Below are 19,499 nucleotides of genomic sequence, written 5' to 3'. Positions count from 1 at the left end.
AAAAATGTTTTCCCCTTTCTTGTACACAGAGTTGGCAACAGAACAATTTGGGATAATTTAATCAAAACTTCAACATCACACCTTATTTCCAGTACTTAAGGTTTACGCTGCTAATTAAAACACATCAACATACCTGATTTAAGAATCAATATTCATATTATTTCAAGCTTGTTTTAAATCATTTGACTTTAGAATTAGCTTTTTTTTTTTTTTATTAATTAAATTCGATTATGTTTAATCAATAATTTACAAAAAGGTTTCATAGTGCATATTTCCAAATTTTTCTTGTTCTTTTTCAGGCTGAAAAGGTCACTGTCCACTATCCTATAGAATTTGCACTTCAAGTGACTACAGAGAAACCTAACTCAACTTTAAAAACACCACAACCTGAAGTAACTACAACCAGTGGAGGTTCAAATTTGATCATTGAAATTTCTTTAGGGCTTCTCTGCATGGCTTTATTACTCCTTTAAAGCTAGTCACACTCAATGAAGCATATTTCTACACAATAAAGATTTTTTTCTGTAATTTAAACTAAAACAAAATGTGAATTTGTATTCTGTTGAAGAAAGTGCTTTTTTCTTTTTCATTTTCCTTTAACATAATTGTTTGAAAAATGTTATATTTTGTAATAAAATATCAGTTCTGTATTATTTAATCTCATCTAAAACATATTGTGAATGTCTTTCTTCATAATAAAGGAGGAAATGAATTTTAGGGAAAATACTAAAAGTTAAATAATTTAAACAAGACATGAAACAATTTCTAGTTTAATCTGCTTCCAAGGCTTAAAATTGCTTAGACTTATATCTACACTTGCTTGTAAGATTACAGCCACAAGCACTAGAGGGAAATAAAAGATGTAAATGTCAGTTCGTAAATAAATCACATTCTAACTTTCTAATTGCAAAGGAAAGGCATTCATAAGATGGTTGTGGAAAACATCAAAGAGTAAACATAAGGTCACTTTTGCAGTAATAAGATTACTGTGTTAAATATTTTCAAGGTTACAAATGTCACAAATAAATGTCCAGGAAGCAAGCTTTTAAAGCGTTTCCAAAACATACATACTGAGTTTGATAATCTCATTGAAATACAGACCAAAGTTGTGATGAAATGAAAATAAACTGACAAAAACTAACCTTTAAAATGTTTTTAAAAATATAATTCAAAGTAAAATCACAGACTTGATGAATAATCCACTCCCTTCTTTTCATTACTGCCGACAAAATTTACATTTTTAAATAGCAAAATTTGTCTTCACTACATTTTTCTCAAAATTCCTTAGCTTATTTCTGTTCTAGGCATCCTTTACCATCAGCTTATACCATTTCAATATCTATTTTCATGTCTACATTTTCTGTTTGCTACAAATAAGTAACATTTTTGCTGTTTTATACTCATTCGACATTAGCATGGATAGAATGATTTTGCAATATTTCCAGTATATTGAAGCAATTCTTTATACAAATGGATGCTCTTCTGCTGCTACCTACACAACTACAAAGAATGGGGTTTGTCAGCCAGGTATGTTGAAGCAACCAAGATTGCAGATAATGGTTATAGTAGAGGTTGACCACATGATCATATATAGTCTTAATTTTTATCAAATGTACCATCATATTTAGATGTCTTTTATTTACACTTTCTTTCTTGCAAAAGTGTTTTTTTCTACTTAAGTGTGCAAATTTTACTTTCAGAAAATCACATTAGATTTGCAAAAATCTTACAATTTCAAATTCATCGCCACCCTCTTAATATTTCTTTCACTTTCCATCTTTTTACCAACTTTTCATGTTTTCCCCAGCACTATTCACATTTCACTGTCTCAATAACTAACATCTCACTGCCAATACTTTTTAACTACACCATGTTTCCTTCACTTTTACTGTTCACACACATCACTCCCCTTAATTAAATTGCATATCATGCTAAAGAATCATAACTTGAAGACATAGATATCATTTTGAATAACTTGATACAAAGAAAACTCAATAATTATAGTTTTCTTTAATCCTCTCAATTAACATTTATTGAAATAAGATTAATTTTGTGTAAGAATATACATTTAGTCTTGCTCTAAAACAATGTTGAGAAACCGTGCATCCTGTGTTGAAATTTCAGTTTTCTTGAGTTGCATTCAGCCTCCCATATATTCCTTAGTTCAGTGTGAACATCTGAATTATCATCCAGATTTGACAAGAAGAGCACAACAAAAAAAAATAATAAATTTCATATAAGACATATATTTAGTTCATCACTGAAGTAATTTTGTGCTTTAAGAAAATATTTTCTTACATTTCAATAACTGTCAAGTGTTTGTTTAAATGATAGTGTATAATAGTTTAAAAAGTGCAGATAATATAAGACAGAAATACAGTATAACTAGCACATACTGAGTATATACTGTTTGGAAATTCCCATCCATCATACTTTACACAAAAGCTAAGTAGCTGGGTAGATAAGGTACTAGACAACCTGTTCATTTAGCTATCAGGACTAGGTACGAGATTATCAAGGATAGCATCTAAAATTAGTATCATATCAAAGAAAACATTTATCGCTCCTTTACTTCACATCAAGTGAGCTAAACACCAGAGTCTGAGATTTAGAAATATGTTATTTGTAGCAATACCAGTGACAGAATTAGTTTATTGTCTGAAAAAATTTCCATGAACAAACAATATTTCAATTGCTAATATAAAAAGCAAAAGGCTTGAACCTGTCATAAGAACACTCTCCATATCCAAAATTTTTTGTTAAAATGTGTTGTTAATCCTGTTCTACTTATTTCTAAACATCTTTGTGCATGAATGTAGCAGTTCTTATAAGTTACTTATTTATAACAATTTCTATGTTACACACAAAAAACTATACGGAAATAGAATTGAGAAAAAAAAAATAGTACTTCTACCAAAACAGAAAACCATGTAAAATTTGGTTTGAATGGAATAAAAACATTAGAGAAAATAAAAAGATCTTTGTTTTGTTTCTAGACTTCTGCTTTTCAGGTGTTACATTGAAGGCAGCGAGCTGGCAGAAACGTCAGCACGCCGGGTGAAATGCGTAGCCGTATTTCGTCTGCCGTTACATTCTGAGTTCAAATTCCGCCGAGGTCGACTTTGCCTTTCATCCTTTCGGGGTCGATTAAATAAGTACCAGTTACGCACTGGGGTCAATGTTATCGACTTAATCCCTTTGTGTGTCCTTGTTTGTCCACTCTATGTTTAGCCCCTTGTGGGCAATAAAAAATAAGCAATGTTAGCACGCCGGGCAAAATGCGTAGCTGTATTTCATCTGCCGTTACGTTCTGAGTTCAAATTCCGCCAAGGTCGACTTTGCCTTTCATCCTTTCGGGGTCGATTAAATAAGTACTAGTTACGCACTGGGGTCAATGTTATCGACTTAATCCCTTTGTGTGTCCTTGTTTGTCCCCTCTATGTTTAGCCCCTTGTGGGCAATAAAAAAATAAGCAATGTTAGCACGCCGGGCAAAATGCGTAGCTGTATTTCATCTGCCGTTACGTTCTGAGTTCAAATTCCGCTGAGTTCGACTTTGCCTTTCATCTTTTCGGGGTCAATAAATTAAGTACCAGTTACTGGGGTCGATGTAATCAACTTAATCCGTTTGTCTGTCCTTGTTTGTCCCCTCTGTGTTTAGCCCCTTGTGGGTAGTAAAGAAATAGGTGTTACATTGATTTTTGCAGAAAACCAAAACAGAAAGCTTTGAAACATTATTAAAATAAATGTTTTCGCACATACAGATTTGTAAGTTTTACCAAAAAACACAATAAGATAGCTGCCACTGATTAAACATGACCCCCCTCCCACATGAAAAGGTCAACAATCTTGGTTCTTGCACATTTAGAATTTTTTCATTTAAAGAGTTAACTATCCAACCTTGGTAGACAATTAATAATGCTTTACCTAAGACACAGGAACAGTCTTCGCTACATTTGCGGTACCTGCCAGAGGGAGTGTTTGTCCAGGATAGGACTACACAGCCACAGCAGGAAATGTATCAGGACATGAAATGTAAAAGCCGGACTAGACTACTTTATGCGCAACTCCATTGTCTCCCGAGACAAAAAGGATGCCAACATAAGACACAGAGGGATGTGGGAGAGGAGGCTCTACATGGTCATTCAATGTTAGAAGTAGCAGCCAACTCTTCTTCAAGTCACATCCTACTGTCTTAAAAAAAAGAAACTCTTTACTCTTTTACTTGTTTCGGTCATGCGACTGTGGCCATGCTGGAGCACCGCCTTTAGTCGAGCAAATCGACCCCAGGATGTATTCTTTGTAAGCCTAGTACTTATTCTATCGGTCTCTCATGCCAAACTGCTAAGTTACAGGGACGTAAACACACCAGCATCAGTTGTTAAGCGATGTTGGAGGGGACAAACACAGATACAGAAACATACACACATACATATATACGACTGGCTTCTTTCAGTTTCCATCTACCAAATCCACTCACGAGGCTTTGGTCAGCCCAAGGCTATAGTAGAAGAAACTTGCCCAAGGTGCCCCGTAGTGGGACTGAACCCGGAACCACGTGGTTGGTAAGCAAGCTACTTACCACACAGCCACTCCTAATCTGACCATAGACATGAAATGTCAGATACAAAAAAAAAAACAAGATGGTCACAGTTGGAAGTGTTTCCTCAAATTTGACCTGCAACTAAACACAATGTGATTCAATCCAATGAGAAAGTCTATGTAGTCATACAACATGCTAAACATAGACGTCAAATCTCCTTCACATAACAATGCCCTGTCATCTTTAAAAAAAAAAGGACTGGCTAATGTAGTTCAGGGTACACTATACTAAGAAAAAAAAAAAAGACAGGATGGTCACAACAGGAATGATTTTGATCACAGATCTACTTCATCTGGCCTGGAAAGAATGGAAGAGGAGAGTAAAGAATAATATGAGGTAGCTAAAAAAGAAGCTGGATACCAGGTATATCTACAAGGAGAGATGCTGAAAGAGGTTTGCCAGTGTATGGCCACGTGACTCAGGGTAATGAAGAGTTCTGAATTGTGAAACTGTGTGAATCAAGACGCAGCCAGTGATGAGAGAGTAGTGCACTTGCAGTCATTGACACTGAGAAGCAGAATGAGGAGAATGTATGGGAGAGAAACAGACTGCCTCAAGTAGGGATCAGATGTTAAAGTCGAATAGTATAGAGTTGACAAAGCCATTATGGATATAAAGACAGGAAAAGCAACATGACTAACAGGGGTAGTCAGTGAGAGTTTGAAAATTTGTTTAAGTAGAATACATGCAAATCACTTTCATAGTCACTCAAGTCATGTAAGGAAAAATGATATCCCCAATGACTGATGCAACAGAAATACTGTCAAGAATAGAAGATATACTTTAGTAGAAAAAGCAATTAAAGAAGTACCAAAGAGATGTCCTAAGTGATGAGAGTGATAGAGAAAATTAAAGCACAGCTTATCAGGGTGAGAATTAACTTAGAGACGCAGTTTGGATTTGTACCAGGATGATGAATTACCAATGCCTGTTTTTAGTAAGACAACTAGAGGAAAAGTTCTTAGCCAAGAGCAAACCACTATACTTACCGTTCACTGAACTGGAGAAGGTCTTTGGTAGGGTACCATGCTCCTAGTCTAGCAGTCACTACGAAAATCGAGTGTAGATGAATGGTGGGTGAGTGCTATGCAAGTCATGTACAGAGGTACTATCAGCAAAGTAATAGTTTAACAAATTCAGTGAAGAATTTAGCCGTTGCCAACCTCGCCTGGCACCTGTGCAGGTGACACGTAAAAAGCACCCACTACACTCACGGAGTGGTTGGCATTAGGAAGGGCATCCAGCTGTAAAAACACTGCCAGATCAGACTGGAGCCTGGTGCAGCCTTCTGGCTTCCCAGACCCCCCGGTCGAACCATCCAACCCATGCTAGCATGGAGAACGGACGTTAAACTATGATGATGATGATGATGAATTTATCATGCAAGTAGGTGTCCATCAGTGGTCAATTTACAGCACCCCTTGTTTATTATCAAAGAGTTCAAGACTAGCTTAGTTCTCACAGCTGAATCAGCCAAAGAATAAGATGTGCAGTAAAGGAGTTAGAGAGAACTCTATACTGTAAAAATATGAATGTATGAAAGGTGCAGGGGGATCTCATGTAGGTTAACAGAAATGAATAGCTACAGATCATCATCATCATTTAGCGTCCACTTCTCATGCTGGCATGGGTTGGACGGTGCAACTGGGGTCTGGGAAACCAGAAGGCTGCACCAGGCCCAGTCTGATCTGGCAATGTTTCTATGGCTGGATGCCCTTCCTAACGCCAACCACTTCATGAGTGTAGTGGGTGCTTTTTACGTTCCACCGGCACAGGTGCCAAACGAGGCTGGCAAACGGCCACAGTCAGATGGTGCTTTTTACGTGCCACCAGCACGGAGGCCAAGCGAGGCTGGCAAAGGCCATGATCGGATGGTGCTTTTTACATGCCACAGGCACGGAAGCCAGTCGGCCACGTTCGGATGGTTCTCTTATGTGCCACCGGCACTGGTATCACAGCTACAATTTCCATTGATGTTGATCGATTTAGCTTTTGATTTCACTTGCCACAACAGGTCTTCACAAGTAGGGTTTTGTATAAAGATATAAAAACAAGAGTTGTTAGAAGGCTGGCTAGAAGTAGTTAACAGCTTCTGATACCTAGGTGATCAAATCAGCAGTATTGTAAAAACATAATAGCCATATTCAGGAATGGCAAGAAGTTCAGAAATCTATTACCTCTGTTGGCGACAAAGGGGTTTCTCTCTGCAAGCGAAAAGTAGATTGTATGGTGCTTATGCAAAGTGTTATTCAGCACAGTAGCAAGACAGGCACTGAATGTGAAGAGAATGGAAAAGCTGGAAAGAAATGAAGCATGTATGCTCCAATGAATATGTAATACCATGCATGAAAGATGGTGCAAGTAAGTGAGCTGGAAGAAAACATGGGCAATAGAAGATTCTGAAGCAGTGTTCAAGAAAGAGGACTGTACTGGTACAGATAATTGATGCATACAAAAGAAAACAGTTGGGTACATAAGTAATCCTTGTGGAGGACACCTGCAGTGGGAAAGACATAGGGAAGGTTGATCTTAAGATGCTGAACCTTACACCTTACAAAAGAAATGATAATTGATCACAATTAGACTGCTTCTGCCTTATGTCGGCATGGTAAAATGAATAAAATACCAGTGTCATCATCATCATCGTTTAACGTTCGCTTTCCATGCTAGCATGGGTTGGACGATTTCGACAGAGGGCTGGCGAACCAGATGGTTGCACCAGTCTCCAATCTTGATTTGGCAGAGTTTCTACAGCTGGATGCCCTTCCTAACGCAAACCACTCCGAGAGTGTAGCGGGTGATTTTTACGTGCCACCAGCACGAGGGCCAGTCAGGCGGTACTGGCAACGACCTCACTCGAATCCTTTTACACATGCCACCAGCACAGGTGCCAGTAAAGTGACGTTGGTAACGATCACGCTCGAATGGTGCCCTTTTACGTGCCACTGGCATGGAAGCCATTTATAATGTTATACAAATGTGGAATGGCACCAGCTGTAATATTTTATCTCAGAGAAACCTTTCAAAGAAACTTGTTAAAAAACACAAGGCTTTGCTCAGAATGCCAACGGATTGCCAGTAAGTGTTTCAACTTGACTTAGTCTTCTCAGTGATAAATACTCTGATAATATGATCCAATCTGAAAATGCTTGTTCCAATATAGAAATATTCATTGATTTGTGAGAATGTAAAAACGATGATGAAGTGGACAAGATAGCATTGAATTCCACATAAATATTACACCAATAAATACTGTGAAAAAAAAGAGACAAACAATAACTTTTGTGATTTTATTGTGAAACCAATAAATGATGAGATTTGGATTAAATGAGCTATCAAAAGAAACATATACATGTAAACAATGTTTTGATCAGTACTAGTAGGGTCTTCCTCTTCGTGAGATGGGCAATGGTCCTGAGCGTGGAGGAGTTATTGCTATATCCAGATAGTCACCGATTGTGAATTTTTTACTAGCCAAAGTAACATTATCATCTGCACCACGGTGGCCAGAACGTGTGGAGCCAATATCTTGTAAACGATACACCTGTTGTCTTAAGTCAGGATAAACCATAGCAAAATCAAAGTATGTCCCCTTTCTGCGTGCATCTAAGTTCACCTCCTTCACTAATCCAGTAAGTTCCTTCAATGTGGCATCCATCCTGTCAGTAAAGAGAGATAAAAAAATCATTCAGACAAAAGTTCAGTGCTTTTGACAGAAATGAAAACTAATGTAAATCAGTTTTGTATCAATATGATATAACACGACATGCACATATATGATGATGAGGATGTATTTTTATTAGAAATGTATGTGTGAGTGGGTGTGTGTGTGTGTGTATATATATATATATATTTTTTATTGATATTTAGCAGAAGCAACAGAGTGAGCCAAGGTCTGAGAGCTTCATGCATTGGCACTTATCAAACTAGATACAGGTTGCAGAATTGTGAGTGTACATAGTTGGTGAAAGTTACATTTTCTTCTGGATTGATCTAGATCAAATTTTAAAGCATAATGTCACATGGATAATTCATGTTTTTCGAACAGTTTGCCTGTTATGCCATTTAATAAGTATGAAGGATTTTAAGCAGTAGTCAGGGAAAAAAAACAATTTGATTCATATTCTACAAATTCAATTTATAATTGGGAACAAGTGAATATCTAGATTTCTAAACTTAAGTTCTAATGAATTTACTGTTGTTGTTAAGTAAATTCCTGTGATAGAGCTTTGATGTTTAGAAATTTGCCCTTCTTTATATGAATACAGACATATTCATATATGACAAACATATATATATATATATATATATATATATACAGTAATACTTTATTTTTTTCATTTGTTTTTATGTTGGTGACATGTAAAATGCACCATTTGAGAATTGGGCCTCACAGAGGCAGTGACAGGTGACTGAGACCTTTGGCGATATACCGTGCTTATGAAGACCTGTCAAACCAAGTGAGATCAGAGTTGTGGCTCAGAGTTGTGGCCGATGCCAGTGTCACATCAGTGGTACCTGTGCTGGTGGCACACAAAAACACCCACTACACTCTTGGAGTGGTTGGCATTAGGAAGGGCATCCATGCCAAATCAGATTGGAACCTGGTGCAGCTCCCTGGCTTACCAGTTTTCAGTCGAACCGTCCAACCCATGCCAGCATGGAAAACAAACGTATAATAATGATGGTGATGTCATTTTTGTATGCTAGTAAGGGTTACATCAGAGGTTCTCAAAATTTTGGGGCTACCCCATTCATGGCCATATAATACCCTCAGTGCCCCCACCCCTATTTTTATGCATAAATAAATATTTTATATTTTACTAATTTATATATACAATGAATCATTTGACATTTAATATAATATTATATAATTTGTATACAATACTATAATATTATAAATTCGTAGTGTCCCCCAATGCCTCCCTTTTCTCTATTCCCCCCCCCCTGCCGTCACACCACTCCCTTAGACACCAGCATAAACCAGGGGGTAGTAGCGCCACTTTGGGAATCTATGGGTTACATGAATGTATAATGGAGCACTATTTTAAATTCAGATGCTCTTCTTGAAACTAACCCATACCTGCTTTTCAAATAAGGGATCCCTTACTTCACACATCTCTGAAAGCATTTGAAACAGAAGACAACTTTTCGACAGAAGTGGTAACAATACTCCCCAGAGTAAGCAATTTTCTTAGACCCAGATGTAAACATAGATACATAAGCATGCACACACATAATGATCTTTCACTTTCTGCCAACCAAATCCACTCAAGGCTTGGCTGACCCAGTTACTATAGTAAGAAACACTTGCCAGGCTACAAGAAGCAGAACAGAAGCATCCATCCCATGTCAGCATAGAAAAAAAAAATGTATTTAATAATGATGGCAATGAGAACATTATAGTACATATATACATATCAATTATGTATATGCACATTTGCATATATACATATGCCTACCAGTTGTTTATAGTAATTGCAGATTTTGACTTTTGAATCAACAGTAACAGCATGTTAGCAAGGAAAATAAGTGTAATATTTCAAAAATTAATAAACTCATCTTGGATTGTTAAATGAGTACTTGGCTGGCAAATGGATAGATTTCATCATCACCATCTTCATTTAGCATCCGCTTTCCATGCTAGCATGGGTTGGACGGTTCAACTGGGGTCTGGGAAGCCAGAAGGCTGCACCAGGCCCAGTCTGATCTGGCAATGTTTCTACGGCTGGATGCCCTTCCTAACGCCAAATACTCCATGAGTGTAGTGGGTGCTTTTTGTGTGGTTAAAAAGTTTGCTCTCCAACAATGCAGTTTTAGATTCAGCCTCATTGCACAACAATTTGGGCAAGTGCTTTGTACACCAATCCCCAAGCCAACAAACGTCTTGGGGTGAATTTGATAGATGGAAACTGAAAGAAACTTATCATGTGTGTGATTTTGGGAATCCTTGCTTTGACATCACATGATAGTTGTAAACAAGTGTTCAGCCACAGGGAATATCACCTTGTTTAGAAACAGGTGAGGACTGGCCACAGGAAGGGCATCTGGCTGTAGAAAATCTGCCTTACCCATACAAGCATGAAAACGTAGACATTAAAATGAAGATGACATTTGTATTTTAAGTTAAGATGCTTTGAGCAAGAGACAAACTAGAAAAAGAGTCATGTAAGAATGAGAGTCAACTAAGGAACTTTCTCAAAGGTTTTAACCATTTCGTTACCAACCCGGCTGAAACAGGCTCTGGTTCTGAGTACAAATGTCTTGTCTTCATAAGTTTTGAATTAAAATCTTCCACCAAACCTTAGTCACAATTTATGTTCCTAGCACTAGCTGAATGATAACTAAGTTATTTTATGAAATACTCTATTATATTTTAAAGTAATTGAAAGAAACACAGAGCATCTCAAAATAAATACAGTAACAAAAGGGTTAAGGAATATAATTGTAAAGTTTGCTGAGACTACACTTCTTACTTTCCTACATGTAATAATTTGTTTTGACTGGGGGGAAAAAGTCAATGATTTTAAGAGAAAGAATATACAAGAATGTATAATCGTTCATCATAATTACTAATATTTATTTTCAACCATTTTCCCTGATCCTTCCTCCTCAGATAGTCAACACTCTGGAATGCCCTCCCACTGACAGCTTTCTCTGCAAATACTAATTTACAGATGTTCCAACAGAACATCATCAACCACATTAATCTCACAAACTTCAGAAGGCCTGTATGAAGGTATCAACATCTCCATCGTGAAGAAGCCTTAAATAGAAACCTTGTAAGATCTAAACTCAAAACAGTGAGACATCTATTACTTATTAAGTCTAATGACATTTTTAAAGGCATTTAGTGATAGATTAATGGCATACATTGAACAAATAAATGGCTATAAAACAGCTATCAGTATTATTGATACTCTAATTCTTTTTCATTCCATTATACTCTTTTTACTTGTTTCAGTCATTTGACTGTGGCCATGCTGGAGCACCGCCTTTAGTCGAGCAAATCGACCCCAGGACTTATTCTTTGTAAGCCCAGTACTTATTCTATCGGTCTCTTTTTGCCGAACCGCTAAGTAACGGGGACGTAAACACACCAGCATCGGTTGTCAAGCAATGCTAGGGGGACAAACACAGACACACACATACATATATACATATATATGACAAGCTTCTTTCAGTTTCCGTCTACCAAATCCACTCACAAGGCTTTGGTCGGCCCGAGGCTATAGCAGAAGTCACTTGCCCAAGATGCCACGCAGTGGGACTGAACCCGGAACCATGTGGTTGGTAACCAAGCTACTTACCACACAGCCACTCCTGTGCCTTTGTTGAAAATATGTTCTTAAATTTCAAGGTGTTCGCTTTTGTGGCATTATAAATGTTGTCAATAACTGCATTCGACTAATTTAATGCTTAAGCTTTTAAGAGAGAAAAGTTCTCTTTTTATTCATACATCACCTGAATAGATAGAAATGTTATCCATCAGTGTATTCTTGGCTGTTTAACTAAGTCCCATGTATAAGTACTTTGCTTATTATATTTTCTATGTGAATGTAGTTCCTAGTACTTTTGCTTCATGTGTGATGTGTCTGTGAGTATATGTGGGGTGGGGGTATGCTTATTTTAATTGTGATGGCAGGTGTCAAATTGACATTCTGTAACATGTATTGGTTGCAAGGGAGACAATTGTTGCTGATACAGTTTAGCTCAAGATCAGCTCTCATTTAGCACACCTATAGACATTCCAGTCACGACCATCATATCCATTTCTCAAGCATAGTACATATAGGATTATATTATTGAATGTATTTTTTACCTTTATTTTTTATAAATGACAGGTTAAGATGAGACTTAACTATTTTTAACAGGCCGATCGACGATGTAGAGGGTCCCTCACTAGCTCAAAGGGTGACTGTGAAAATAAAGGAACCAGGTTTTTGGGTGGTGAATGCATGCTTGAAATAGTTGTGCAGTTGTGACCGAAGCATAAGGGAGGGTGTCAGTGTTATGACAACCATGTATGAAGCAGTGTGTATGCCTTGTAGAAATTTGGGAAAGTTGTATAGATATTGGTTAAAAAGAGCAGATGGACAGATCCAATCAATACAACATTCAGCAAGTTGCAAATTTTAAATGTAAGATTAGTGACTTGAGAGACAATATGCCAATTAATATTTCATGTTGCTTCTTCCAAGTGTGTCTATGTTACCTAAGGTTTTATTATTTCACACAGCATGGTTGTGAGGTGGAGAAGTTTGCTTCCCAATCACAAGGTTTCAGGTTCAGACCCACTCCATAGTACCTTGGGCAAGTCTTCTGCTATAGCATTAAGCCCACCAAAATCTTGTAAGTGGATTTGATTGACAGAAACTAAAAGAAGGACAATGTGTCAATGTGTGTGTGTTCTTATGTTAATGTTGCAAAATGCCATTCATTTCCAATATTCTGTGAAAACATATCTGGCCATGAGGAAATATTACCTTGCTTGAAAACAGGTATAGGTTGGTAGCAAGAAGGGCATCTGGCCATAGATAATCTCTGCCTCAGTAAACTCTAACTCTTGCATGTATGGAAAAGTGGACATTAAAACAATGATGTTGATGTGGCCTGATTTACAGTTTGTTTCATGTTGGATACAAGTATTCCCCTGATTTCTGCTTTTCTTTGCTGTTTCAAAGTTAAGTTGTTTACGGCTGTTCTCAATTTTAACTATGTTGGTTACTTTGGTTGCATAAGTGGGGTTTTGCTGTTTTATGTTGCACTTTTTGGTTGCTTTTTGGATGTGTTTGCAAGTGACTGCGTTGTGGAATTCTGCCAACTTTATTTCTGTCTCTGAGTGCAACTGAATCCACTGGTCTTATATATTTATGAGCTTCCGAGCCGGTGGCACGTAAAAAGCACCCACTACACTCACGGAGTGGTTGGTGTTAGGAAGGGCATCCAGCTGTAGAAACACTGCCAGATCAGACTGGAGCCTGGTGCAGCCTCCTAGCTTCTCAGACCCTGGTCGAACCAGCCAACCCATGCTAAGCATTTCACCCGGCGTGCTAACGTTTCTGTCAGCTCACCGCCTTATCCTTTCAGCTTCTGTCAATAAAATTCGCTCACAAGGATTTGGTCAGCTCAGGGCTATAGTAGAAGATGCTTGCCTAAGATGCCACAGTCGGACTGAATAAAAACTGATGATGATGATGATTAATGTTTTATCCAGCAATTCTTCATTTCAAATGCTTAACCAAGATAATGCGCCCTACCAGTGAGAGAGTTAGTTACAAAAATGTTGGTCTGATTGTTTTAGAAAGAGTTTCGAAATTTAATCCGTTAGCATTCAGATTACTGTCAAATGTAATGCTTATTTATTCACATTGTTTTAAAATTAACTAGCATCCGTGCCAGTGGAATGTAAAAAGCACCAACCAATCGTGGCCGTTGTCAGCCTTCCCTGGCACCTGTGCTGGTGACACGTAAAACGCACCCACTATACTCACGGAGTGGTTGGCATTAGGAAGGGCATCCAGCTGTAGAAACACTGCCAGATCAGACTGGATCCTGGTGCAGCCTCCTGGCTTCCCGGACCCTGATTGAACCATCCAACCCATACTAGCATGGAAAATGGACGTTAAATGGTGATGATGATGATGATGATGCAGCTTCAAGATTTCAAAGATGTGATTGATTAGTTTTAGAATGACATTGAGAAGTAGGTGTTAGAGGCAAGATCTGACCAGTTTCAATATAAAGCAGGTAGAATATTTGGGTCAGATGTGGCTGGTTTAAATGCTTAAGAGTTTAAGAAAATTAGGCATTTGGCATAGGTTGGATGGTTTGATAGGATCTGATAAACAGCAGGACTGCGTCAAGCTCCAATCTCAGGTTTGCATGGTTTCTACAGCTGAATGCATTTTCTACCACTTTACAGTGTATGCTGGGTGCTATTCTTAATGTCACTGGTAAGGTCACTATATAACTTGCAAGAAAAGAAAAGGGAAAAGCCCTCCTTATTGAGTGGGGGTGTATTTGAGAGAGGAGGGAGGTGGCTTTATGCCAGGAGTTGAGAGGTTAAAGTATGACAGATGAACAAGCAGAGATACATTACTATCCCACATAATATAAGGGTGGGAAGGAGTAGCTGGAAAGACAGAGATGGTGGTGTGAGGTACCGGAGTGAAAGGTTTTCAGATATTTATTAGTACAGGATGTATTCAATTTTATAGTAATAGCTATACAATCATATTTTTGTAAATGTGTGTGTATAGTAAATACATATATTTATATATGGTGGCTGCCCCCTTGTTATTGAGTATGGCCATTGCACGAAGCTTAATGTTGTTATTGTGCAATGTCTGTGCAAGAAGATTTCTTTTTTAAAGTGAGGAAAGGCTGTGCACAGAGTCAATCTCACTCACTAAGCAACAGCAGCCATAATCTGGAAAGAAGAACAAGTCAACATCATCGGTAACCACTGAGCCGCAGGTTTTATGCCAGAGCTATCCCAGTTACCTGAGTTACCTTCTCCTAGAAAGATGCCCTAACAAAGGCTAGGAGTCCTTCACTCCCAATGGTTTAACCGCGCGATCAGGTATTCAGTCCGATTATTTCTATGTCCCCGCTCATGATACAGCCTTAAGACATTTATTGGATGGCTGTTGAATCTCAAGAATTCCTCCACCCTTTGGCAGGTTTTGTTTTTCATCCCACAGGGTGTCCAATAATACATATATATACACACACACACATACAAAGGGCTCCTTTCAGTTTCTTATTTCTTTACTGCCCACAAGGAGCTACACAGAGGGGACAAACAAATGGATTAAGTCGATTATATTGACCCCAGTGCATAACTGGTACTTATTTAATCGATCCCGAAAGGATGAAAGGCAAAGTCGGAATTGGCAGAATTTGAACTCAGAACATAGTGGCAGATGAAATACCGCTAAGCATTTCACCCGGCGTGCTTACGTTTCTGCCAGCTTGCCGCCTTATCCTTTCAGTTTCTGTCAATGAAATTCGCTCACAAGGATTTGGTCAGCTCAGGGCTACAGTGGAAGATGCTTGCCTGAGATGCCACAGTCGGACTGAATAAAAAACTGTGAGATTGAGAAATGAACCTCTTAAACATACATCCTTGCAAGCATACAATCACACACACACATACATATATATAGGCATTATTCCTTATTGTCATTTCAATTATTAAAAAGATTCATGGACCAATATCAAGTTAGTATGTTTGCATATAAGTATATGTGAATCAGTAAATAATTGTATATATCTCTGTGTATTTATAAATCAATAAACATGGTTCCTTAGTATGAATAATAGTTGGAGTTATTTTTTTTTTTTGTGGATTTGACAGGAGTGACCTGTAGAGACTACATCTTAGCGAGTACAACTAGAATGGTGCTCAGTTTAAACAACTGTAAGTCTATGTCAGCAGGAAAACATGGGTGTGATGGTGATTGCAAATGGAGGCAGCTCCAGAAGGTGAGACACTATAGGAGTGACAAGACGGGACTATTCTGTTAGATAGGCCTGAGTGAAAAGCATGTGCAGAGATCACTGTATTATAAATAGAAGTAGAGATAAAACAACATGTGAGTTAGAGGTGGGAACATGCTGGTGAGTGAATATTTGCTAATGAGTCACATGGCCTTTGCTTTGGATAGTCATGAGATGTGTCTGTGTAACACAGCACTGTTCCAGATATGTGAGCATTATTCTAACAGGTCTTACTTGAAATTTATAGCAGCTCTCAACTGAATGAATGAAGCAATTTTTAGTTGCAAAGATAATGACTAGTTGTTAGCTTAGCTGTCCTTAAGTATGACTTGGTAGTGTGTACCATGACTTTGCTAGTTTTAGGTATATAGATATGAGTACACACCATCTCAGCCTTCCCAACATTGAGCCAGTAGAACACTGAGGCAACAAACACTACAAATGTACAGAAAATAGACTTCGTCAAATGCTCAGGGGGATACTTAAAAGTAGTAGATAACTTCCGTTACCTAGGTGACCAAGTCAGCAGTGGAGGTGGATGCTCTGAGGGCATAGCTGCTAGAATAAGATTAGGCTGGGCAAAGTTCAGAGTGTTTCTACCTTTGTTGGTAACAAAGGGCCTCTCCCTCAGGGTGAAAGGCAGATTGTATGATGCCTCTGTGTAGACAGCCATGCTGCATGGCAGTGAAACGTGATTGCAGAGGACATGCAAAAGCTTGTAAAAAAAATGAGGCTAGTATGCTTCGCTGGATGTGCAATGTCATTGTACACATACAACAGAGTGAAAATGTCTTTAAAAAATTAGGTATAAGAGGCAGCCTGTACTGGTATGGTCATGTGATATGTATAGACGAGGACAGCTGCATAAAGAAGTGCCTATCTCTACTGAAGGAACTTGTGAAAGTGGTAGACCCAGGAAGTCATGGGACAAGGTAGTAGAGTATAATCTTCAGATGGTGAGTCTCACGGAAGTGATGACAAGTGACAGAGACCTTTCACAATTTACTGTGCTTGAGAAGACACATCAAGCTAAGTGAAATTGTAGTTGTAGCCAGTGCTGGTGACACATAAAAGGCACCCAGTACAATCTGTGGAGACGTTGGCATTAGGAAGGGCATCCAGTCATAGAAACCAAGCCAAAACAAACTGGAGCCTGGTGCAGCATTCTGGCTTATCAGCTCCAGTCAAATCGTCTTATCCATGCTAGGGTGGGAAATAGATGCTAAATGATGATGAGTCAATGCTCAAATCAGAGTCCACTTAATTTTCACTCCTCTCATATCAATATGGTTCCAGGTTCATTCCCACTGTGTGGCACCTTGGGCAAGTGTCTTCTACTATAGCCTCGGGCTGGCCAAAGCCTTGGGAGTGGAAACTGAAAGAAGACAGTCGTATATATGTATATATATATGTATGTGTGCGTATATGTTTACGTATTTTTGTTTGTCCCCCAACATCGCTTGACAACCGATGGTGGTGTGTTTACGTCCCCGTAACTTAGCAGTTCGGCAAAACAGACCGATAGAATAAGTACTAGGCTTACAAAGAATAAGTCCTGAAGTCGATTTGCTCGACTAAAGGCGGTACTCCAGCATGGCCACAGTCAAATGACTGAAACAAGAGTAAAAGAGTATCAGTCATAAGATGGACTAATACCATTACACTCCTCGATTTTAATATTTATGAAGTTGTAATTTAATTGATTGAGCACTTCCTTACAAATACGTGGCTTTGTAGCAATGCAAGAAATCATATAGTCATTGAGTTATTTAACTTCATTAAAGGAAAACCAACTTAATTTACAAGTGTTCTACGTTAATAATAAGGGCAGATAATCTCTTGAAAAATATTTTGCAAATCTGAAATGAAAGAGCGCCATAAAAACAGTTCAAATCTAAGGAAAAGAATCGATAAAGCCTACCATGTGTATATTTGGAGTTCGTTCGATGGAGTCTGTCCTCTAAGATATTCACTAAGAGGGTGATGACGACCTGTATTACAGAACACTCGCAATAAAAGGGGACACGTCTGAAGAAAAAAGCAGTTTGTAGAGTAATTAGATTAAAAGAGATACTGACATATAAAATCTACATAGGCTGATACGTACATGGCATAAAATAATAATTAAAAAGATTAAACACTTATTAATAAAGCTTGGTAGATTTCTCGGGGAATATATATATATATATATATATATACTAACAATATTGGATGAAGTCCCTTTCTCTACAGAAAAGGATTCCATCAAAAAGCGTGGCAGTATATTAAAAAAACCTTTACGGTTGAAGTATAAACATCTTATAATTAAGGGCTATAGAAGGTTATTCTAAAGCCAAATACACTGATTTATCCACTTATAATCAACTTGTTACAGTTCAATTTTCCTGTAACAAGTTGATTATAAGTGGATAAATCAGTATATTTGGCTTTAGAATAACCTTCTATGGCCCTTAATTATAAGATGTTTATATATATATATATATATATAGGTTTATATATATATATATATATATATATATATATAATATATATATATATATATGTTACGTTGACTTGACTTCAAACATTATCGACTTCTTAGAACTTCGGATATGAACAAAAACGAGCCGGGACATGATTGCATTGTTTTTCTTTTCTTCTTTTAAGGCTCATGATTGTCGAAGCATGGAATAAACAACCTACGTTGGTTGTTAGCTGGCGGGACATCGTATCCTTTAAAAATCTCATGCTTCCTGAAATTCTCCAATACTCTTCTTGACGTTCCTCTTTCTGATTCTTCAATTATTATTATTATTATTATTATTTTTCCTGTATAGCAAGCATGTACATTTGTCTATCATTGCTTTATTTCTTTACTTAATTTGCTGTTGTCTCTGCCTCTTTTACCTTTTTCCAAAGAGTCACAGTGCACCTTAGCACCGTACAAGTTTATTATTATTATTTGGACTAAAACAAACATTGAAAGGAAATGGATTATCTTACAAAGCTAGTAACTATTTTATGTTTTTAAATTAACATTTAAAAAAAAATACCTTTTCTCGGTCGATTGGTTTCTCAGGCTCTTTGCTATCCTCAACAACCATCGATTCTACTGTAGCATTTTTCATCATTTTATTTCCGCGGAAAGCCGCATCACGTTCTCTCACTTCGCCCACCATTGTGCTGGCTTAAGAACTCTCTAATGAGAAGAGGTAAGTTTAACTAAAACAAAAAAAATTCGGGAGGTATTCAAGGGAGGAAACTGGTGTAGAAATAATATAAAATCGTGAGAGAAAGAGTTTATTTATCAAAGATTTATCATTTTCAAGAATTAAATAGCACAAATGTCTTTCAAATTATTTTCAGTAAAATAGAAGTATAATCACTGGCAAAAGAATTAGATTATTATTTGG

At 37.6% G+C, this 19,499-nt stretch overlaps 2 protein-coding genes across 2 annotated transcripts in view; one reads left to right on the top strand and one right to left on the bottom strand.

Moving 5' to 3' along the window:
- The window catches only part of LOC115232457 (deoxyribonuclease gamma-like), a 105,773-nt gene extending 102,803 nt beyond the window's left edge, over positions 1–2,970 (top strand). The window contains exon 7 of the mRNA XM_029802338.2: positions 300–2,970. Coding sequence (XP_029658198.1) covers positions 300–473 — 174 coding nt within the window. The 3' untranslated portion in view covers positions 474–2,970. The remainder of the gene's footprint in view (positions 1–299) is intronic.
- Positions 2,971–7,878: 4,908 nt separating this feature from the next.
- On the bottom strand, positions 7,879–19,298 carry LOC115231922 (histone deacetylase complex subunit SAP18). Its single transcript, XM_029801812.2, has 3 exons — positions 19,140–19,298; positions 18,029–18,135; positions 7,879–8,261 (listed from the first exon to the last, which is right to left on the bottom strand). Exons 1-3 carry the CDS (start codon positions 19,263–19,265, stop codon positions 7,979–7,981), a joined length of 516 nt encoding a protein of 171 aa, XP_029657672.1. The 5' UTR covers positions 19,266–19,298; the 3' UTR covers positions 7,879–7,978.
- Between the last annotated feature and the right edge of the window lie 201 nt (positions 19,299–19,499).

The sequence above is a fragment of the Octopus sinensis genome, linkage group LG2 (assembly GCF_006345805.1).
Source record: "Octopus sinensis linkage group LG2, ASM634580v1, whole genome shotgun sequence".
Lineage (NCBI taxonomy): Eukaryota > Metazoa > Mollusca > Cephalopoda > Octopoda > Octopodidae > Octopus > Octopus sinensis.
Note: the sequence above shows the minus strand (reverse complement) of the source record. Positions and strands in the feature narration are given on the sequence as shown.